Source organism: Camponotus vicinus, unplaced genomic scaffold (genome assembly GCF_025532165.1).
Source record: "Camponotus vicinus isolate PSW18456_S1 unplaced genomic scaffold, iyCamVici1.0 SCAF_7, whole genome shotgun sequence".
Lineage (NCBI taxonomy): Eukaryota > Metazoa > Arthropoda > Insecta > Hymenoptera > Formicidae > Camponotus > Camponotus vicinus.
The window spans coordinates 398,647-423,090 of NW_028141979.1; the positions used below are offsets into that span (position 1 = coordinate 398,647).

Here is a 24,444-nt window from a genome sequence, read left to right on the forward strand (position 1 = left end):
TCGTGCAATTCGGCATTCTATTCCAGCAAAACGAAAGATTATGCACAGGAATAGCACAAATATGCGAACCTGTTCGTGTATGCATTTTACACACCATGGCATTACCGCGCATCCTCGCGCAGTTTGTAATGGAACCTCCACAAATTACGTGCATTTTCAAGTAAATGAGAAACCCCATCGCAAAGATCCAACGACGTGTCATGCATTACATCCGTATTTAACCAGGCGGACCTAGGGTTTCCGCAAACATCACACGTGTACATATCCACCGTGCACGCGCGTGCACACGCGACGTATATCTCAACGATGTGTCACGCGCGTCAAGTACCATCTCCGCGTTTACGTCGCATCAACGCGTATAACGACAACCAGGTCCTTTACATGAGTGCAGCGAATGACCCTGACCTCCCCCTGATTTCATTTAAGGGGATGCCGGAGTCCTGTTTTACCGATAAAATGTCATATTTCATTTTTGTCCGAAATCATTTTATTAATTGCACAGAATAATAAATGCTCCTCCACGATTAAAGTACATACAGAAACAAAGCGGAAATCTCCTGGTTTTATGTTAAAAATTAAGAAAAAATTGAAAAATTACAGTTTTTTATCGGCTTCTGGGGTCAAATCGTAACAATATTTGCTTTGTATGTACAAAATAAGATAGGTTCCCGCTAGAGATTGTATGAAGGAATATAAATGAACTTTTAGAAATGAGTTTAGAAGGTAAATAAACCGAAATCTTTTTCATTAGGCTTCTAAACTCATTTCTAAAAGTTCATTTATCTTCCTTCATACAATCTCTAGCGGGAACCTATCTTATTTTGTGCATACAAACTGCAAAACTTTTATATTAAGCAAATATTGTTATGACCTTTTAACGATTTTCCAATTTTTTTTTATTTTTAATATAAAATCAGGAGGTTCCGCTTTGTTTCTGTGTACTTTAATCGTGGAGGAGCATTTATTATTTTGTGCAACTAATAGAAAGATTTCGGACAAAAATGAAATATAACATTTTATCGGTAAAACAGGACTCCGGCATCCACTTAAGCAGAAGGCATCCATTAGACGATAAAATGATGAGCGAAGCAAAGGCAAGTCGAGTTGGAACGAGCTGTAATCACTAATATTGGATTTTAGGAGAAATACATAAACTATAGCGTATACTCGTTCATATAACAATAATGGACAAGACAAGCAAATATAACTGTTTTTGTTTCATTTTTTTTTTTGTAAAAATGTACAGCCCGATGATCGTTAAAGTTACTCGACGCGAATGAATTGTAGCCAGTCAGCGATACATGTAATGGAAATCAATAAAAGGGTATTCGTGAGGCGAAATATAATTTTCCGTTATGCTTTATCACGCATGCAGAATCTATCGAGAACACTTGTAGTATTGGAAAATGAGGATTAAGTGCGCTAAAAAAAGTCTTAACGTCGACAAAAAAATGCAGTGCTTTTAAACGCGAGCCCCAATAACTATGGATTTGAAGTGTTTCAGTTTCTCTCGCAAGTTAAAAGAATAAAGAACGGAAAAGAAAATATCTTCATATACGATGCTTTCTGCATAATTTTTATCTTCATTTTCTACATTATACTACATTTGACGTGTTACGTTATATATATTATATATAAACATATTCTATTTAGATAAAAGAGCTTCTTCATAATAAAGATAAATGCGACATGTTACATAATATATGTAAGATTTTCTGTTTTTTTTTTTTTTTATATTCTTTGACATTTTACGTTTGACCTAGTCTTCGTTTCGCAGGAAATATCCATTAGGGAATAAAATGATGGGCACGAAGGAGCGAAGAGTGGGTCACGTTGAGTCAAAGCTAAAATGTAGCCATTAATCTTGAAATGTAGGCAAATGAAATGTTTGCAAACGTTCACTTGATAACGTTATACCGAATTTTTTAACAGAGTTTAACGCTATTTTAAGCGTTTTAATTTTTTAACAGAGTTTAACGTCGCCTAGGTTACTGGAGCTTCACAAGATGAGTTTCAACATACACATATCCAGTTGTATGTGTTCCCTGTAAAAACATTTGCAAAATTATAATACATACATTGAAATTTGAAAGTCTGTCGATGCTCAATATACTATGATTTTGAAAAAAAAACATCATATCAAATACAGAAAAAGAAACATTGTTATCTCTGTAAACGTGAAAAACATAGTTTGCTGTTTACACATTCCGTATTTTTCTCATAGCATAAGCAAAAACACAAAGAAATTGCATTAATTGTAAATAGCACCAGCAAAGAGAAATTGAATTTTGAAGCAGTAAATGATGCTCTTGATGTGCATATGTAATCAAATTAAGGTACAGCGCATTGCGCGAAATATATTTAATGCATCGCGACGGGTGATCTCCGCGTGATTGCTTATTTCTTCGGCAAATAGTTGGTCAATTTGCATACTGCCCTCAGAGAGTTGGTTGAATTTATCAAGATAACTTCCAGGAGTAACCCCATAATTATACGTATACCCCAGTACACGTACAGCAAATATAACACGATTTATTCTACCCAAGTCCACAAACTCGGGACAATCTACTAGATGTACCAGCGGACTAAGATAATCACAATTGACTTGGAAAATTTTTGAAATGAGACGTAGACGCGTAATATAAAAGTCATCCAATTACGAGGATAAAGAAAAGCACACGTATATCTGTTTTAATATATACACAGAAAGAAAATGAGTGTCAAATCAAAACTTGTATACTTAAACTAACGCGTTCATTGTAACAATTCGTAACAATTTATAATCTTCTTAGAAGAATTTAATAATTTTAAATTTTAACAATATTATAGTCTTACTTTAATATTGTAATTGTCTGCTCAAGAATATATAATTATTTAATTCTACTTTAAGAAAATTATAATCTTTGATTTAAAAATGTTATTTTCTATCTAACATTGTTTCTCTTCCATTCGAGAAAATTAAATCTTAAATCATAAGAATATATTTTTCTCGATTGAATTATATAAAATGGCTTCATTCAAGTAAGCAATTATTCAAGCAATTATATTTTTCTTTAATTAACACAATATAATCTCATTTCAAGATTTCCACGTTAAAACTAAATATATTTTCAAAACAAGAACGTCCTTTTTTTCTGTGTATGTATACATATATATACGTATATATATTTTTTAATTTGCATATTTCTAAATATAGAATAAAAAAATAAAGCTTTATTATGTTATATCTTTCCTTTTCACTTATATTACTCATTTGCTTCATCTATCTGATTTATGTAGATATTCGAGTTTGCGAGCATCGTATAACACGTACTATATTACCTTCGATCTATCTGCACCCACGCCGTGCCCAGTACGATCTCCTTGAGAAAAATGTGGAGTCTGAGTAAGCACGAAGGAACGACTATCCTTTATCTTTACGATCTTCATCGCGTTCCTTTTAAACTATGCTTTTCCCGCACTTTTCTTCCCGTTATTTTTCGAGATGCGCGTATACATGTTGAGAAAAGAATAAAAAATTTTAATCTTTCAATAGTTCAAATATTTAAGATAGTCGTGACAGATATTGGGAATAATATCATGAATTTTACGTTACTCATATAATGTATAAGCTATGGTCGCGGCCGTTAATGAAAACAAATCCTGCAAATCGTATGACATGGTTTTCCCATAAATCGAAATGAAATACGACAATAGTATTATTATGGCTATTATAGTATAATTTTGTGTTATTTATTATAGAGATTATGTTTCCGCAGCTTTATAATACCCTTCTCGTTGATGCGATCGACATGATACAAAATGTTTTAAGCGACATGTTGCAGAATCCGTTTTTCATGCATCAGAGGTAAAACGAGCCGAGAAATTCGAGGAGATCCTTCATCACTGTCCGAACGAGGTAAAGAGAGTATGCTGGTAACGAAAAACCTTTTGATCTGCGTGTGAATTGGAACACTCGGGAATACTTTGAAGCCAGTTTAATGTAACTATTATTAGATTATACCATCCGCTGATTAAATTTAATCGACTGCCGTCTACTATCGTAGTCGGGATTACGAGGCGCGGATATTAATAGATGTATTTGCATATTTTCCCGAAATGAACTGCAGTCGTGGCACGTGGAAAGTATAAATACACATCTGTCTCGATACGTGATATGTTTGATTGTTAGTTGTAACTCGCTGCAATTTTCCCATCTACCATTCTGCGCGCATACCAAGTGTACAATTGCGCTTTAGTAGTAGTTATCAAGAATTCATAATGCCTAGGTCGCTAGGGATTAGTATCGACGAGGTGCCTAATTTCAGGAAACTGTATTTCGGGGCTAAAATTAATTACTCGACAATCTCTCCCTCATTAATTGCAATTTGAAGCTTAAATTTGCGAGAAAATTATTTCGAATATCCAAATTTATCAAATCAAATTTGTCTGCCTTTTTAATAAAATAATAAAGAAGGAAGAATTATAGAAATAATTTCGTCCTGATAAAAATATATGGAACAATAACATTTCGATGTGTATAATTCACGAATGAGATGAACGTAAAATTTTAGGCCGACAATATTTAGTTAAATAAAGATGATTGAGAATGCCAGATTAAATGGAAGACGAGACGCTGCGTGTATTTATATTCAAATAGATGCTCTATGAATATTCAAAGCTGCCGTAAAATATTAATGTCGCAGACGAAACGAAACTGTCGTTCCCTCGTGCGCGAATTCGTTAATTTCGTGATTAGATGTCCGAGCAATGTGCAATGCTTGTGTAAAGATTATGAAAGATAACGGAGACTTTGGCGCCACGTTCGATAAGCTAGATTTGGGCCAATCTATCGTCGATTGAATTACGTCCGACAGTGAGAGGGATTGTTTACCAATCTCGAGAGTGTCAAACGAAGCTTAACTGATTTAGAAAGCCATTCGCAGATTGTATCTACATGTACGAAGAGTTCAGAAATCATGCAGTCATTCTGGAGCGATTGCTGCCCCCCGAGTCTTTTCTTTCAATTAATAATAATATAATACGCCATCAGCGAATTGTTTGCGCGCGATATAAAAACTCCTTTCTCTATAAATCGATTGACATTATCAGCGTTATCCTCTTCATTCCAAGATGCAAAGCTTAATCTGTAAATTCTGTTTGATGCCTCGGGCGTCAATAGATTATGCATAATGCGATTTTGCATTAAAGATGCATCGTGCAACTGCTGAGCGGGATTAAAGAGTATGTAAAGGCAATGTATCAAAATTAATTAAGAGACAAAAGAGAGCGGGAGAGAATAAAAGCATCTTGAGACAAGTATCAATTTTGCATCGTGTCAACAAATTCTTTACGTTCACCACGTGAAAATCAGCTTGTCGAGTTAGATAGATTAGAGCATCTAGCTTGAAAAAGGAAGAAGGGTTTGAAAGTAATTTTCCTTGCTTTCCATCCCGAGTTTTTCCACCTTTCTCTCTCTCTTCTCATTTCGCTCATCGCGAAAGCCGTCGACCGACCGGTTAAATTAACGGGCCAACCACTCACCTTTTCTCTTTTCGCTGCTGCTTTTTCTTTTTGAAAGCCTTTTTCACTCGCAGAAGCAAAAAAGCGGCGCGATCGATGGTTAGGCCTGGTGAAGCCTTGTCGCCGCTCGACATCCTGCGTCCTAATCCTCCCAACACCTGTAAACGTAATCAATAGATTAGAGCGCGTCTCGTTAGGATTACTAGTTCTAAAAATCATTTTAGATCGTAACGAATAGCGGGAGAATTTCTCAGCAAACGGGGAAAACACTTTCTCAAAGCCAGACGCGCAAAGCGAGCCAATCTCTTTGATTTCGATCACCGTCGTTACATCAGAATGCAAGAATATGATCAGTCGCGACGAAACATCTAAAAGCAGCTAAATTTCACGGGTAAACGGATCGATTATTCACGGTCCTGTATCTCAATCACTGAGCATTCGCCATAAATTCAGAGTTATTTGATGCTATTAACTTCTCGTTCCAGTAATCCTATCTATTTGTCCGCGTTAATGCGCCTCGCCGCACACGCCTAATTCGATTAGAGACGTGCCGATTCTTCGAGTTGAAGGAATCAGTCGGATTGCAATTTTGCCGCAATTCAAGCGAGTATAACGCGACATTTAATCGTTCGAAATTAATCGAAGAATCGCAATAATGCATCGGAGCGCCATCAGAAGATATTGCATTCTCTCGATAAGAGGAGCAAGCGATAGCCAAGTCGCTTTAATTTAATCATGCCGTATTTAATCGCGAGCATCGATACGAGAGAACTTTAACGAACGGAAGAGCGTCGCGCGTAGAGTTTATTATCGTGATTAATATAATTTACATTTCCTTAGTATTAATGCATTTTTCGCAATAAGCCGTTATATAAGCTCGTTTCTGCGCTGAAAGGGCTAAATTCCATTACAGGATCCGTTGCGATTCATCGATCTCTCACCGGATCAAAGTGGATTGGTTAGGTAACACGTAACAAGCTCTGATGCTCAAAGCTGCCTTTACATTAAAACACGAACATAACCGGATTAAAATTAGACAAAATTTGCATTTAGTCGGAAATTATAAAACGTGTGGGTCGTACACTATCGGTTATTCATTAAATTAATATTAATATCGATATGCGGAAAGCCTGACGTTATTATTTTGTCTCGCGCGACATCAACTTTTCGTCACGATCAAAATGTCATGTAGCGATGGTATACAATTAATTAAAATAAATAATTTTATTATTTATAACTGCAAAATTATTTTCACGTTGTGTTTTAGAGAAAGCATTACAAATAATAGTACAAAATATAATAGTAATAAATATATATAGTATATAAAATATAAAGAATAAAATAATAGTATAAATATGGATCATGTACACATTAACATTATTTGTGACTGCTGACGCACGAGAAGACCGCTTTTTACCTTCTCACCGTAAAATACGACACAATTAAAGGCACCATATGGAAACATATTTGATCGAGATATATTTGATCATCTTTGCTTCAAGTCCTATTAATCGTTCGAAGAATTTCTAATATTAGCTTTTACGTCGGTGTTTCGCGAGATTTTCCGATATGGACGTTAATATTGCACATAAAAATTTATTCAATCCGCATTTTATCGTCCGATAATCATAAATATTTTAAACACACTTTTTTGCCAGCAGGTATTTGTACATGATTTTAGATCGATGACTTTAGTGAGTAGGTCAAAATAAATCGAGCCGTATACCCGATAGTATTGGCAAGAAGATATAGCATGTAGACAATGATTGATGTTGCGTCTTCTTGGCTTTTTTGTTTTTTTGAGAATCCAGGTCAGAACATGGTTCCGATGTGCCTTCGATATGTTGCGGAGGTGTAGTTTATTATCGTTTCCATTTTATACATCACACAAATGTCATGTGGAATGCAACTGTCGTAAAACATTGTTTTCGCAACGGGACGGTTGGAATACAAATTACTGTTTGTGAAGCATAGTATTATATAAATTTGATGTGATATTAATATTCGGGTAATAAGAGCCTATCGCGGATGTAATTACGCGAAATTTTTTCCTTGATACAATGATCAAGACTTTATTTGGAATAATCTCTTGGTTTGAGATTTAATTCCAACGAATTCCCCTCTAACCCCCCTAGATGGAAGTAGATAGGCTCTTATTACCCGATAGGCTTTTATTACCCGAATATTAATATCACATCAAGTTTATTTATATTCGAGAGCCGACATCAAGAATCTAAAATTTAAAGTTTATTATATAAATTCTTTAGTGAATTGCGCTTTCTTACAGGTTTGCCTCAACATAATGGGTACACATGTAGAATTAAATCTCTTCCAGGAACATTTGCATTTTTTAATATCGCAGAGATTATTGCAATGTTGCGAAAATTTGAGGAAAAAGGTTATCCGCGACAATACGCAGCCGTTATTTATGGATGAGTTAAACGAGCTTCATTTTCTAGTCTAGAGGGACAATACGCCAATCTCTCCCCTTGTCAACGACCCGTTGTGACATTGCGGCCGCGGTGTATTCTACTCTGATGAGAAAAGATGCGGAACACGCCGTGTAAAACTTCGTCATTTGAAATCATCGAGCGACCATCGAACGACAAATACGGCTCGTTTATCCCAAACGGAGAAAGTGCCTTTGTTCGTTTATTCGATTCGCCCACAACCGGGAACGCATTCGAGTTTTATCGATTTATCAAGAATTATGCGCGCTCTTGAATACGGCTTATTGTTCGCAGCGATCATAACAAATGAAAGCATAGCAAACTTGTACAAATAAAAGTAAAATATTGGAAGAAAACTTTCCCATATGTAAAAGCTTTCCTAAATTTACGAGATAAATTTTGTTAGATCCAAGAAAGTTTCTATTGATCTTTTAATTTTATTAGAAACGCAACGTGGTTAACGAGAATTGTTAGAGTTAAAGAAAAAGTTGCATGATAAATAGGGTTTTACTTGACAACAGTTATGTATAGTAATGCCTCTTGGATAAATTTCAAAACAAGTTCAATTACACAATTTCTCTTACCAAGATATCATTAATCATATGATAATCTCTTTATCTGTTACATTTCTCAATGAATGATAAAATACGTTTGAAATAATCTGGTGTTATATCGATTAAATAATCTGTAATTTAATTTTCTAATAATCTATAAAATATATGAAAAAGTCACATAATTGTATTGAAGGAAATGACGATTCTTTATTCACGTGTCGAATCATGAAATTTACATTTATAAAAGAAATCTATAATATCGCGCTTTATTAACACGGGATCATTAGTGTCGAGCGCAAATAGGAAACACGAGAGAGAAACGCAACATCTCGAAATAAAGTCAATCAGCGTTCAATCTCAGCAACGAATGGCCTTACGATCGACTAATAACTGTCTAGCTCGCTTGGATTTTCGATTTCGTTTAGTTTTCAGTCGACGATCGGCTGTTTGATGGGCCTCGACAGCCAGAAAATGTTGTTTGCTACCAGTTTCGCTATGCTGAACAATTATTTGCGCTGGAAACTCCTCTTTTTTGCCCTCCTCTACTCTACGTTGATGTCGACGTGATATTGAGCAACTTGGGAAATATTACCCTACCCACGTTTCCCGATCAATATTCCGTAATCTAGCAACAAAGAAGTAAAAAAAAAACGGTTACAGGATATTATGTAGGATATTAATAAGAGAGACGCTATATATCCCGACGTAAAATGATAACAAGTCCCACCAAACTTTGGAAACACATTGATTATGAACTTGGATCGAGAGATTATCCGGCAATGATGAGTTAGCTGCTGGCAGTGCCTAAAGATATGAAATATCTATATCTGCATATTATTAAGTTAATGTAGAGGCGGGTGAGGGGGATGAAAGAGAGAGAGAGAGACAGAGAGGGAAGATAGGAAGGACAAAATAACTGTTTTAAGCTTTATTTTATCGCTATAAAGAAACTTTTCCACAATTTGTTACAGTGTCAATAAAGTTTCAATCACGAAAGTCATAATTTTATTTTATCGCACCTATGAATGCCTCCTAATGACGAACACGGTGTTTATTGACATAATATTGAAGAAATCATATTGAATTCAAGCTGAGAGATGATATTGCGGATAAATTTAAGGAAAAATTTTTAAAACAACTGCTTATTTTACAAGGAATATATCTCTGATGCTTTATGTATAATTATTTATTTTAATGCACGAAGCGTGTGTAATGTATAAGTTATTTTATATCTTTAAATGGCACATATATTACACAACTTTTCTAACAATTAGCGTGGTTTATTTTGTCATTATAATAAACACTAGAATGCCTTTTATTCGCAAAGTTTTACGGATCGTAATTAAATACAAACTTGTGTTAAAAGTTGAGTGTATGCGTGTGCGTGTGCGTGTGTGTGCGTGTGTGCGTGTGTATATATATTTGCAACATTGAGATTCCTCTTTTGTAGGAAAAAGCACATTTCTTTTTTTCTCTTGTCTTTTCTATCTCGTGTAAATCCTACGAGCAACGAGAATCTCGGATTTCCGCGCTATTTTATGAGAGCACTAAAAGCAACGAGAAAAATTTTGCAAGCCACATTTGTTAGTGCGTCGTGAAAACTTGTGCCCAGCTTCCCGAATGAAAATGCAATTTCTGCATTTTCTGGAAGGCGGAAACGACCGACGGAATGTGCGTAGGATTCCGGATAATGACGCAGTGGCACTATGTGGCACAATTTCATGAAAATGCATACCGCATGCAATGCGTGCAAGCATGCAGTGCAACCACGTGTGTGGTCAAGTGTACGATCGAGGATTGTATCGTGCATGGATCGCACCAGAATCGAAATGAGGCAAGAATATTAAGCCATGTGATCTGATTTAACATGACGCGATTGAAAAATATTTAATCGACGTCCCCTTAGACACATACACAGAAAAAAAGGACGTCCTTGTTTTGAAAATATATTTAGTTTTAACGTGGAAATCTTGAAATGAGATTATATTGTGTTAATTAAAGAAAAATATAATTGCTTGAATAATTGCTTACTTGAATGAAGCCATTTTATATAGTTCAATTAAGAAAAATATATTCTTATGATTTAAGATTTAATTTTCTCGAATGGAAAAGAAACAATGTTAGATAGAAAATAACATTTTTAAATCAAAGATTATAATTTTCTTAAAGTAGAATTAAATAATTATATATTCTTAAGGTGACAATTACAATATTAAAATAAGATTATAATATTGTTGAAATTTAAATTCTTCTAACAATAAGAAGATTATAAATTGTTGCGTATATACGAATCAATGAACGCGTTAGTTCAAGTATACAGGGTGTCCCATTTTAAATAATACGCTCAAATATCTCCGAAACGGTGCGTTAAATAAAAAAATGTTTCAAACAAAAGTTGTATGGCTTGAAGGGGGCCATCAGATGGTGACAATGATTTGACCTTGAAGAGCCATTTGAAGGTCACGTGAAGGTCAATTTCTTAAGTGGAACCCCCTATTTTTATTGCATATTCTTGTAGCTTATTTCGAGTGCTTTCCAAAACACTATAATAAAATATTTTCCCCTCAAGTACTTTTTAAGTTATAAGGCTTGAAATCATTTCTTAATTTTACATAAACCGTAAAACATCTTGTAAAATATTCATTTTTCGATTATCTTACCTTAATACTTTTATGTACAAAATAATGAGAGGAATCAATTGGTATAAAGAAAACACATAGTTGTTTCGAAGAAAAAATATGTAATTTGCAATTAACAATTACATATTTTTTCTTAAAAATAACTATGTGTTTTCTTTAGACCAATTGATTCCTCTCATTATTTTGTACATAAAAGTATTAAGGTAAGATAATCGAAAAATGAATATTTTACAAGATATTTTACGGTTTATGTAAAATTAAGAAATGATTTCAAGCCTTATAACTTAAAAAGTACTTGAGGGGAAAATATTTTATTATAGTGTTTTGGAAAGCACTCGAAATAAGCTACAAGAATATGCAATAAAAATAGGGGGTTCCACTTAAGAAATTGACCTTCACGTGACTTTCAAATGACTCTCCAAGGTTAAATCATTGCCACCATCTGATGGCCCTCTTCAAGCCATACAACTTTTGTTTGAAACATTTTTTTATTTAACGCACCGTTTCGGAAATATTTGAGCGTATTATTTAAAATGGGACACCCTGTATAAGTTTTGATTTGACACTTATTTTTTTCTGTGTATGACATTCCAAAAATCTCCAAAATATTCGATGCAATTTTTATATCGCTCAGACTGCAAACATAATTTAGAGATCATTAAAAATTTCATGTGATATAATCTACATTGTGTTTCCTTATATTGTTAATTTTTTTAAATAATCAAAATTAAAATTTTACTTTATATCAATATCTATTTACAACTTTTTATGCCAGTACAACTAGTTGCCATCCTTTTTATATCACATTACAAGAAGGATGACTTGAAAAAGTTTTCTCACTAAAAAAGTCATTTTTTTCACTAAAAAAGTCATTTTTTATTGCTTACTATAAAGAAAGAAAACCATCTCGAAAAGAATTTAACTCCCAGAAAATTGGCGATAATCCGCGAAACAGTTTTGAAGGATTTTTGTCAACATTACATTCATCAAGACAATATCTATCCGGCTTGGCTACCGAGTCGGAAGGTGTGGATTATGGGTGAGTGACTGCTGCAAACAGAGCCTGATTTACAAGGATTTGCCTAACTCTGGTGTTCATGAAAGATCCCATTGGATTTTCCATCGTGGCCATTTGATACGTAAACAACTGTATAATGAAGCGACACAAAGGGACTTTAAGGGATTATTCATCGGAGTTTCGTAATCGCGCAGCGTTTAAATTATTAACGGATGTGCTACGATAAACATTCTGTAGAGAAATGTACGCGAATAAGATTTCTATTGTTCCCTGCCGACATAAATTTCAAATTATATAATGTTGAATGCATGCGATCGTTGAATGACATTTATAAATTTGTCACGTGTTGGAAAACTATTCGAGAAATGTAATATATATGCACCTGATGTGACGACGTATTCGGTTTGGTCGTCGAACATTGCGAACTACGGAAACTATTCAGGACAACTGTTTCAACGACCGCTACGAGGAACTTGGATGGAAATTAATGGAATCCTTGGCGCAGGATGTAACATAGCGCACGGGGATTCAGCGTGTTACATATCGATAACATGCTTGCGAGGTGGAGAAGCATTCCTTCAGAATTGTAAACTTTGATCATTACCGGTCGCGATTAAGAAATCATCGGAAAAATCAAGCCCGAGTATTATTTTATGACACTCGTGCTTGATTTTTTTCCGATGATTCAATTACAATCGGTAATAAGAATCATCTTGAGAAATGTACGAGAAAATAATTTTCCTATATTTAAAAGTAAAATATATTTTTTTATAATTTAATTTAATGTAAGATCAATAAAAGAATAGTTTGTAATTGTTTAATTAATAATGCATTACCGAAGCATGTATAATATTCGTTTACAAACATTTATTAATTCCTATAAATGATATTAACATTTCGATTGCTTAAGCCGATTAATAGCTTTTCGTAATTATTGCAAAATTATTTCGTCGAGAAAAAATATACGACTGTCATATTGTTCACTAATGATAAATCCGATTAAGCCCACGTAATGTGAATGATTCCATGAAATTTTGTTATCGCACCAAAGTCATTACATGCGTAAGCGTATTAAATTTGCATTTCGACATTTAACAACTGATTAATTCATTTAAATGATCAGCTTTCAAGGACTGTTTCTAACGCAAGCTACTTTATTCGTTATTTATGCAATTATAGCAATAAAATACAGTGTTAGACAATTATAACTAATCATATTCTCTATTCACCGAATCAGCCAAAAATATGCATTAAACTTATTTGCATTAACTCTTTAATATTGTAGCTTTCCATTAATATTTCTCACTTATTCTATATTATTTTTATTATTATTATATTTTGATCAATATTGCTGAGAAAAAAAGATACATGCATAATGTAAATTCTCAGAGTAGTTTGTTTTTTTTGTCTAGAAAGCAAGAGAGAGAGAGAGAATTTGAAAACATATGTAGAAATTTTATAGAAAAATATTTTTAAAAAATGTTTATTAGTTATTTTTAATTTTTTTATCTAAATCATATCCGTATGATACTTACAATCTCTTAGAATATAAATCCAATCTATTTTAAATGTTTTTCGCAAGTCCTGCATAAGATTGTAATCAATTAAAAATTCCAGTATTGTTTTATTTTTTCCAAGTAAAAAATACAACCATTTATTATTAATTTATAATGTATTGCACTATGTTTATTAAAACAGATTTAATTAGGATGACTGATGATATCATAAAATCAATTACTTTGTATATTGAATACACATGTTTGTAACGTCATGAAAAAAAATAGATCTATAAATAATCATAAAAATAGAAATGTGAAATGGCACCATCACAGATATTAAATATTTATCTTATGCGAATCTTTTTAAGTCACAAAGTGATAAAAAGTCGCACATGATTGAGATGATAATAATATCGTAAATTAGTTTGAAAGAGATTTAATTGCAGATGGGGATTAATCGAGAAGACTAAAAGATAAAAGACGAAAAATGCTCGAGAGGAGAAATCGACAGATAGTTTCCGACATGGTAAGGAATAAGCTGTAATAACAAATCGAGAAACTTTGCGAGACCAAGAGAGAAAAATTGGAAAGCTTAAAAGCCCTCTCGACATAATCTTGATTCACGCTTTCTAGCAATGGTATTTGAAAGATCTCGGTTTGTTTTTTTTTTATTTTAGCCATAGACGGTCAGCGTGTGTTAAGTCTGCTTGAATTATTCAATTTCTGCTAATGTATTGAAGATGATAAATAAAATAAGATGGAATATTTAAGGAGAAACGCGCGATATATTAGAGAGAGATTTACAAAATTATCGTAACACTCCCATTAAAAATTCTTTTTTACCGAATAAAAAGCAAATTAACATCTTGTTAATTAAATTATTTTATTTCTTGCTAATCTTAATGTTAATCTTGTTTATTTCTTGTTAATCCTAATGAAACAGTTGATCATCGCGTCTGCTTCGTTTATTTCAATGCAAATAGTTAAAATATTAATGTACTTTTATCAATAACATCTTTCTAACTCTATATCGAAATAATATATACGCGCAACATATTTTCTCCTTCTTTGCTATTATTTTTATTATCAGATTTAAAAATCGCGAAAAAGTCCCTGTGAGAGGTAGCACGATAAAACACAATAGCTCTCGACGACAATCCTAGATTTTCCCGTCGATGAATATTGAACTAAGTGCGATTTATACTACCGTAAAGTGGAAATCAGTGAACAATACGAGATGAAAAAGAAAAAGGAAAAGAAATTGAATTGCAATATGTTCACACATACACACACACAGAGCGCGCACGCAAACATTTTTATGGACATTTTAACTGCGCGAGGAGTAGACGCATTTTTTCAAGCATTCATCCAATGAAATATTCCTCCACGGGGTAAAATCGAATTGTTATCGACATATTCTGTCAAAACACAGCATATACTAGCTATATAACTATATTACCGGTCTACTTTACTCTCTAACCGAACAATTGTGCCAAATTTACATAATCGTCGTTATTCACGCTATCCATAAGCAAGTTATAGAGCGAGATAGGTGCTTACATAATACATACATGTTATTGATCACTATAATTATAGACATGATAGCTATAGCGATGTATAATCATATGCGTATCATAACTGTCCGATTATACATTTTACTATAACGTGGGATAAAAATATTCACTTAAAGCTTATACAAAGCTTCTTATTCTTTTTTTATGTCGCATTATTTTTATTCCAGCTATTAATCGTCTCGTCTTAACTTCGCAAGTAGCATTCGTTAATAATTATTTAATTAAAGATGTAGTCATTATATTTTTCGTAACATTCCTATTATATAAAAATCATGTCAATTCTTAATAATTTTATATGAGAAGATGTGTGTGTGTGTAATGCTTCCATAGTATTAAAACCGATAAAGAAATAAAATAATATCGAAATTGTGACATGTTTCTAAATTTTTTATCGTATGTAATTAAAATCATACAGACACATATGCAATGTAGGATTAATGTAATATTTCTATCGCATTGCAATGTAAAACAGATCGCACGAAAAAAAAAAGTAAAATAAAAATTCTCACTGCAAATGAAGATCCTGCGCGCATGAACCTGTCTAAAAATTCGATCGATATGAATCGACTATCCGATAAGCTTTCTTTGATAGTGATGTAATAGATAACAGTCTAATATTTCTCCCCGACATCCGATATTTAATCTGCGTTTTTTGCTTGGCGAGGGGGAGAGAAACGTGCCGCAATTTTTCAAAAGCTTTTCGTAATCCTGAATTAATTATCCCATTAAATAATATCAAAAGCACCATCTCTCTCTCCCTCCATGATGGCTTCATTCAGTGGATAACAAGGAAATTTTTCTGCGCGCTGCTGCGAAAAATCTGCATCGAAAATACGAAAGACAAACTTTCTCTTCCGTAGAGCTCGAATAATGCGGCAAGACTTCATTTCCCATTCTGCGCCTTTTCCGAAGCCGCGCGTTCAGGCGCCTTTACCTTCTTCACCCTGCATCGCGATCACTCGTACCCTCTCTCATTGAACTTTCACCGCAGTGTATTTTAGTACGTATAAAAACAAATGCCTTTTCGTGCCACTTGAATAATCCAAAGATTGCCTCTCCCTCACGCACTGCTATTCACATCCTTATTTTTACATCTCCACGTAAAGAGGATTGCCTCCATTTTCCGCTCAATTGTTATAGACTTTAATAATATATACAGAAGGATTTCCTTCCCCGCTTGATCTAAATTAAATAGCAGTGAGATTTCTTCATTCCCCCGAATAGTCACATTATCCATTTTTACTTTCACATTTTCGCGAAAAAGAAAGTGTTCTAAATCGAGGAAAGAATCCCCTGTTTTTTCATCACCGTGAAAAGATGAGGAATCTTTTACACAAATAAAACTGTCTATTCGAATAATGATAAACGCATTATTCGAGTTGTATTCCATCTTTGTTTTATTTTCTTCGTTTACTTTCCGGAAAGAAAAATAATCGTTGAATTTCCATTGTTTCTTTTGGCTTTTTCGTAAATATAAAAATATTTTCCTATTGAATTTAACATCGTATTATTTTATACGAGACTCCAACTATATCTTTGTCGTCACATTATTCTTACTATATTTAAGATAGTTACTTTCGCGTATTGCATTCCTATATTAAATTTCTATCGTAAAAGATTCAATATATATAAAATAATAAGTGATCTTCCCTTACATTTATCACTCTCTTGAACAACGACAAGGCAGGATCGTCCTGCGTCGCGCGCTATATCATCCCTCCCGACCCTTCTCGCGGTGCGAGCATCCAATAGTCTACATAGCGAGCTTTTGGAAACCCTTTTCAACCCCCCTTCACCTTTTACGATAGAATCACTAATCATTGAGAAAATTTTGAGATACAGACCATCAGTGTCAACCGCGTAAGCAACGATAGCTGTCACGCATTTCCGCAGTGCGCTCTTTTCACCGGAGGTTCTCCAATCCGATGAGAGGGATGGTCGCGCGTAGACGGTCCTTGGCGGGAATTTTCACGGGGATCGAGGTATTTCTTTTTTTCCTTCTTTGCCAAACGGAGAGATCGTGTGGATAAACGGAGGCACCCCCCCCCTTCCCTCCCTGCAGAAGTGGACGCGCGTTTAATACCGATGCGATATACGCGTCGCGACGTCCGGCCACCGACTGTCGGCTGCGCCTCGATGGAACGTCGACGCGATACCCGAAGACGTCCGAGGACGACCGACGCGACGGCTCCGACGTATCGGCATATATATGCCACCGTTGGAAATTCGCTGCAATTTCTCCTCTAGGATGCCGAAGGGTCGCATCTGTCGAGATGCGACTTTGCCGCTGTTTCAAATAGAAAGAAAATCGTCATCTCGTCGCTTTAACGCGAGAGCGTTTCCGGAAGGATCGGAAGAGTCATTCGCCAAGTGCCATGTGATTGTCGATACCTTGGTATTCAAGAGTCAACGATACTGTTTCAATACGTTTCTACTGGGAAACTCATACTTGTATCAGCTGTATTTGTTTTTCTGGAGAGAAAGAGGAGCTGGTACAAACAACTACAATTTTTAGATCTTGCTGTAGATTTATTAATTATAATATGCAATGTGTCAAGTGCGTTGAAAATTATGATTTTAAAAAAACTTTAGAAAGAGAGACACCTCCTGCGTCAAGTAGTTAACAGCCGTACCTGCACAGACTTATGCATGTTTTTAAGTAGTAGCGATCAATGATGAGTCAGACCATCACACACACGCGCACCTATATATTACTCATTCTAGTTTTCCTTCTTTGTGAAGGTAAAATATCGCGTTTTATCGTCATTTTAATTTTCATAAAAATATACATAAATATTTACAGATTCGAAGACTTAAAATTCTTGTAATTTTAGAAGGATTAATGGACAAAAAAATTTAAAAATGATTTGATTTTGATCTACTCAATCTCTTAATATGAAACAAAATATTGTATTTTTGTGTTTTCTTATTGATCAAGATTTTACTTTTATACGCGATCGATATTAATTTCTAGAGAAATTTGATATATTCTGACAAATACACACACGTTCTTTTCTATAATATAATCTATAATATTCTTGCGATCGCACACAAATTTTCATGTCGTTAAACAAAACTTCTGCCATTCGGCAGAAGTAATCTTGTGCACACAAGAATAATTTCGTATAATTGACTCATATTATTCGTATGTTATCGCTTTATTGTAACGTTAGTAGTAATGTCATCAAGTAGATCGAGCTATTGATTCATCTCTATAAATATTTCATAATGAAATTATCTAGAGGAATAGTAAGCAGTTAATATTCTTTTGTCAACTATACCAAACATTTGCAAAATACATAATTTTTGTTAACCAAAATTGCTAGTCACACATTATTGACATTAAAATTTAAATAATATCGACAAATTAATAAGAATTATTTTCAAAATCTGATTTTACATATTTTCATAATCGCTTAAATTAATAAACAAAGAAGGATAAATTTTTTCATATTATATTTCGCAAAATTTTTCTTTATCAAATGCGTTTTTTGATAATTAAATTTGACGTTATTATATGAAGAGTAATTAGAATTGCTAAACTCATGCTTTGTAGGAAGTAGGTGTATAGATTAAAGCATGAGAGAAGCTTTCTCACATTTCCCTTGAAATTAACGTGGGACGTGTCGTGAATAAAGTCTAAATTATTCTTCTAAATATTAAAAGATATTATATAAGAGCGCATCTTTTCACCCTACGCGAGCAAAATATAATTATTTTATTTGTTTAATTTATTTCAGTTATTTCAATGTTGTATATTATTGTAGAAAATTACTCGCGTTGTTTTCTTTTTCAAAATTTAAAGGGCTAATTATTTAATTTTTATTCATTTATAATATTATATTATTTTATGTGAAATTAATGTAATATCATTGGTAAATATCAATGATTTCATAAGTATATTACAGCAAACAGTGAAATATTAAGAAGAATCAATTAATAATACTAGCTGATTTTTCAATAAAATCTTATTGTCATAATTATAGTGAAACATAAGATGAAGCAGTAAAATGTGAATGTTTTTACCAGAGATCAATAAAACAATGTTCGATAAAAATTTGTTACTGCTTGAATATTTTCGTTTAGTTTAAGAGAGTGTGCACACAACCTTCTCTCTCTATTTCTGTCTTTTCAATCTCTTTAGCGGAGATTCGAACCTTACTAGTCGAGACTCAAACCTTGGACATTCAAACCCTACTTGACCGAGATTTGAATCTTTTTAATTTTTGTTCTTTCTTTGTAATTAAGATGGCACTACATGCATACGATAAATTTGCCGAACGCATCGATTGGATGTCAGATGGTGAATTTCTAGTGTCCTAAAAATTTCCTACGAAAATGACCAATCGGTATGTTCAACAAAATTCTTTCTCTTTTCTTCTTTCCTCTTTCTCTTTCTCTCTCTTCGCCACTCCCCTCTCAACTTTTCGTTCCCTTTCTCCTTCGTCTTCCATCTCTTACTACCATATGTTCTGTACGTATGTGACTTGTGTGTATGTGATTTAAGAATTATCATTTGTCTCATTATAAATGCAGAAAACATGTAAAAAAGACTATAAATGAGACGAAATTATCGTTGATTAAACTTCTCGCGCAAGTTTCTTTCGTCGTCTTTTTTTCCTTTCAGCGCGAAGAACATGTATGCTTCTTTTGCTAAATTTCAAGTGTAGAAAGTGTAAGTACAGCGACCGCGGCTGTGAGAACGGTGTCTGTGCGCGCGTGGAAGGAAGAGAGAGAGAGAGAGATTCATTACAAAACAAGACCCGCGCGCGTGCTATACATAAAGCAGAAGAACATAAAGCAACATAAAGATGGAAGCGATGGATACGACGGTGAGTCCGCATCCGAGAAGAATGCACAATAGTTACGAGGATGAGGAAGAGCGGAAACACTTTCAAAGGATTGTCGCCGCGTTCAGATACTACAAGTGAGTGTCCGACGAGAGAAATAGGTCGATGCCAATCCCCTTATCTTTCCTCTACGAGCTCCTCTGTATTCTTTTCTTGCAATGAACACTGACGAGAGACCGGTTTGATGGAGTTAAGAAAACTTGTCGCTTATCGAAGTTACATCAATCTCCATGAACCGGGAAGAGACATTCGAGAGAGATCTTTCGCTGTATTAACAATTATTTATTATTAAAAGAAAATTCTTAATCTCTGCAAGTTGCTATTATTCATAGAAATCGTCCTTTATAATGTATGAAACTCTATAAATAATATTTATCAAATTACATAGTATGAATTTGCTACAATAAAAGCTTCACGTTCTTATTCATTTATAATCTTTTTTTTTTTCTTTGCACAGAACACACTCTCTGCTCCGGGTAAGAAAAACGGAATCCTACTTTCTCAATCTACCAACGCATCATCAGAAACTTTTATCAAAGTACAAGGAGCATTTACAAGAAGTAAAACGATGCATTGAGAATAATGATCAAATTATAAAACTTATAATAAAGGATGTAGCCCATATATTTGAAAATGTGTGCCCATCTACTGCGCAAGTTGACAGCGTAAGAGATATTTACCTTTAATACTTTATTCATTGTATATTCAATATAAACTTATATTTACAATCTGATTATCCAATAAAATTTTATCAATATCATTTATGTCGTAATCAACATCTTAAAATATTAAGTATATTAATCAATTTTATGTTATTTATTTTTCAATGTTTTACGCATATATTTTTACAATAGTATTCCATTGAAATAGGTTTATGATTGCAGATATTAAATCCACGGTCTGTTATGGCAGATCAAGAGAAAGTTCAAGCCACCATCAGGCAATTGGTTCGGGATTGGAGTGTGGAAGGTGCCGAAGAGCGAAAAGCATGCTATCAACCAATCATAGATGAAGTATTATATCAATTCCCATTAGAACATTGGTATGATAATCTATAATTATTGTGTAAGCAATTACTCTTAATATATAAAAAAAAAGTAGAGAAAAAACAAAGGAAACTTACAAAATGCTTCAGAGATTTTAGGCTATTGTTCTTTTGTCACAGAACTGTATTTAATAAAATGGACAGACGTTTGACAATGAGAAAATTGCAATTCGGCTTAAAATCTTTAAGATGCTACCGGAAGCTTCCCTTGTTAAATTGCATTACAACATTGCAATTTAAGAGAAAGATATTGAATACATTGAATACATTTTTAGTACGCCTTCGGACGTGCATATTTTAGTACCTGGCGCAGGACTGGGTCGACTCGCTTTCGAAATTGCGAAACGCGGATACACTTGTCAGGGAAATGAATTTTCCTTGTTTATGTTGTTTGCATCAAACTTTGTATTAAATAAGTAAGTGATAATAATATATAACAATAATATATAATAATAATGCTTATCGCGCGATTTTTCAAAACTTTTTTCAATATAGATGTAGGGATGTAAACTTGTATCAAGTACATCCATGGGTACACCAGTACACAAATAACTTGAAACCGGAACACCAAACACAAGCGGTTTCTTTTCCCGATGTAAGCCCAAGCGATCTTCCGGGAACCGCGCAATTCTCTATGACTGCGGGTGATTTTCTAGAGGTAAATTAAATATAAAACGTAAGATTGTAACGGTAATAGTAAGATTATTTAATAAAATCGATATAAAATTTATTTTAGGTTTATACGGAAGACAATCATTGGGATTGCGTCGCGACATGTTTCTTCATAGACTGTGCCAATAATGTTGTGCAATTTATCGAGACAATTTATAAAATTCTGAAACCTGGCGGAATTTGGATAAATCTCGGACCGCTATTATATCATTTTAGCGATTTACCGAATGAAGAATCGATCGAGCCGAGTTACGATTCTATTCGTGACGTTATTCTAGGCTTTGGCTTTCAATTGGAGGTAATTTTTTTTTCCTTTTTTCTTTTTTTTAAATATTTATAAAAGCAGCATTTGTATATTTTTTCAGAAAGAAAAAACACAGGTGAAAACTCGTTATGCTCAGAATATTAATAGCATGTTACAATGCGAATACAATAGTGTATATTTTGTATGTCGAAAACCTTATGAACCTGACACCATAAATCGGAACGGCGCTGCAACTAATGGTACGCAAGAACAAGAGAATTGAATAAAGCAAATTATTTTACATGTGAAGAGAAAAAAGAGAGAAAAACATATTGAATGCTGAAAAATTATTATTTAAGTGCACTCGAATTTCTCAGACTATGTGGAAATAGTTCTGTGACTGCATAATACATAAGACTTATACTTTTTCTTCTTTTTTTTTTATCCTTATTTTGTCAATTTATTCAAGACTCATTACAAACAAGTTTTCAGTGGTACTATGATAAATTGTCTGTGGTTTCAGTATTTTTACAAAAGCAATAGCCATTTTGTGAAATTTATCAATGTACCATGACTCCAGAGATATCTAATCTAGCTATATTTTGTTCATTGTATTATAATTGAAATCAAAAGTATATACTCTGACAAAGGTTTAGAAATATTTAAAAACCAGTGATTCTCATACATAACTACACACACATATATATACATACATCATATATATATATTTAACCACATATATATATATATAAAATTGTACATTGTACGCACACGTACAAGCAATGTTATTACGTGTGTATGTGTGTGTGTGTGTGTATGTAAAATAATTATATTAAAATTACAAAATGAAACAAATATGTATACCTGATACATTTTTTTGCTTTGTTATAAGTTTTTATTAAGATATTGTACAAATAATGCGGCAATTTGATCGATTCCACTTTGCTGCATTTTACTATAAGTTAAAAACTGTCTCTGTAATCTCATTAGTTTTGCTGGTGTGCCTGTGCATTGTACAGTCACATTAGAACCTGGTATCTTTATATCGTTGTTTATTCCCAGTTGTTGCGCCGATAATATTGCCTTTGATAGAAGAAAAATATGTATTTATCATTAGCGTCTATCTTCATAATTATTTTACAAACCTTATAATACTTTATATATATTGTACAATGAACACAAAAGTTTTAGAAACAAAAAAGGAGGCGCAAAAAAAATATGACTATTATGCCCTATATTATGACTATATTCTATGATGCTGATAATATATGATGATGAATTCTTTTTGCCATTGCTATTGTAAATAGATATATGAAATCACTTACGTTTATTACATCTTTTGTTATTGTATCTAATTTGTATAAATAATTCGTAGATGCTAATGGTGGCTGAAAATATAAACGTTTATGTAAAATATTGAAGAAAAAAAGAAAATACTGAGGAAAAAAAAAATACTAACACATTGGGTACTTTGATTTGGTTTTGGTGATTTGACTTCATATAATGATCTATAAATTTCATTGCACATTAATTCATCCTCTGATGTAATTGCAAAAAGTGGATAATCCCATCGATTTTTACTATCTGGTGTTTCGTACCTATTGAAAAATTAAAATTTAAATAATTATTTAAAGGGAAATTTCTCCTAGAGATATTTCTTGTAATTATTCTTATTGTGTAATTACCTTACTACAAGTGAATCAAAGATTTCTCTATTATATTGATCCGACTCGATTCGTTTATCGTTCCACAACCAAGCACATTCGACTGGTAAATCACAGTATATTGTGCATTGAGGAGTCTTGTATAATTTGGTCATGCAGTAAAGTTCATACCGATATCCTTTGATGTAATTGCTGCCGTCAAATATCAGTAGATCACGTGTATTGAGCCTACGTTGAATGTCGGATTTTATAGCGCTTCTGATAGTTTTTTCTTTTTTGGAATCTAGAAACACAATGAATATATCATTTAGGTTCAACAAGTCAGTTTGAATATTTGTGAAATTATCGAATTTTATTTTACCTGCGTAAAATACATTTTTATCGTAGCCTGCTTTAATTATCGCATCGTGTTCGCTAATTATTTCTACATTTTTTCCACTATTCTTTAATTTGTCCTCGAAATATTTCTTCAGTTCAAGACTTCTCGTCGTTTTACCACTGCACGGGCCACCAGTTATTATTATCAATGGCATTTTAACATAATATAACAATTATCTGACCCAAATATAAATAGAGGAAGTTTCTTCACGTGTAACACATGTCATTAGACTCCAAGTTAAAACGGTTGATAACGTCACTGTTCTTCAATAACCTACGAATCAACAGACCATACTTGATAATTGAATGCATTTGGCTGCGGTCAAGGGGACGCTGAAGATGCTTTGAAACTAGA

At 33.4% G+C, this 24,444-nt stretch overlaps 3 protein-coding genes across 5 annotated transcripts in view; 1 reads left to right on the top strand and 2 right to left on the bottom strand.

The window, feature by feature from the left end:
* The window catches only part of Wake (ankyrin repeat and fibronectin type III domain containing protein wide awake), a 78,410-nt gene extending 61,079 nt beyond the window's left edge, over window positions 1-17,331 (bottom strand). For 2 of the 3 annotated variants that reach the window (XM_083105545.1, XM_083105542.1), the window contains exons 1-2: window positions 17,081-17,331; window positions 5,524-5,660 (exon numbers count right to left, since the gene is read on the bottom strand). In XM_083105545.1, coding sequence (XP_082961671.1) covers window positions 5,524-5,660; window positions 17,081-17,083 — 140 coding nt within the window. In that variant the 5' untranslated portion in view covers window positions 17,084-17,331. The remainder of the gene's footprint in view (window positions 1-5,523; window positions 5,661-17,080) is intronic. The other variant, XM_083105544.1, reaches the window with a different exon arrangement.
* A 2,371-nt stretch (window positions 17,332-19,702) lies between these two features.
* On the top strand, window positions 19,703-23,522 carry LOC145974913 (carnosine N-methyltransferase). The gene is made up of 7 exons (XM_083104988.1): window positions 19,703-20,163; window positions 20,544-20,751; window positions 20,971-21,128; window positions 21,407-21,547; window positions 21,627-21,789; window positions 21,868-22,101; window positions 22,169-23,522. The coding sequence occupies exons 1-7, from the start codon at window positions 20,048-20,050 to the stop codon at window positions 22,328-22,330; spliced, it is 1,182 nt and encodes a 393-aa protein (XP_082961114.1). The 5' UTR covers window positions 19,703-20,047; the 3' UTR covers window positions 22,331-23,522.
* LOC145974916 (protein KTI12 homolog) lies at window positions 22,920-24,364 on the bottom strand. The gene is made up of 5 exons (XM_083104994.1): window positions 24,073-24,364; window positions 23,733-23,994; window positions 23,507-23,645; window positions 23,373-23,435; window positions 22,920-23,130 (listed from the first exon to the last, which is right to left on the bottom strand). Exons 1-5 carry the CDS (start codon window positions 24,242-24,244, stop codon window positions 22,933-22,935), a joined length of 834 nt encoding a protein of 277 aa, XP_082961120.1. The 5' UTR covers window positions 24,245-24,364; the 3' UTR covers window positions 22,920-22,932.
* Window positions 24,365-24,444: the final 80 nt, after the last annotated feature.

Bases quoted from the DNA above. Each gene is read 5' to 3' on its own strand.
- LOC145974916 (XM_083104994.1), bottom strand. From the start codon at position 24,244: ATGCCATTGATAATAATAACTGGTGGCCCGTGCAGTGGTAAAACGACG. The intron at 23,995-24,072 runs GTAAAATAAAAT...TTGTGTTTCTAG, and splicing joins TAAAAATGTATTTTACGCAG to ATTCCAAAAAAGAAAAAACT. The intron at 23,436-23,506 runs GTTAGTATTTTT...TTATATTTTCAG, and splicing joins CAAATCAAAGTACCCAATGT to CCACCATTAGCATCTACGAA.
- LOC145974913 (XM_083104988.1), top strand. From the start codon at position 20,048: ATGGAAGCGATGGATACGACGGTGAGTCCGCATCCGAGAAGAATGCAC. The intron at 20,164-20,543 runs GTGAGTGTCCGA...TTCTTTGCACAG, and splicing joins GCCGCGTTCAGATACTACAA to AACACACTCTCTGCTCCGGG. The intron at 22,102-22,168 runs GTAATTTTTTTT...ATATTTTTTCAG, and splicing joins GCTTTGGCTTTCAATTGGAG to AAAGAAAAAACACAGGTGAA.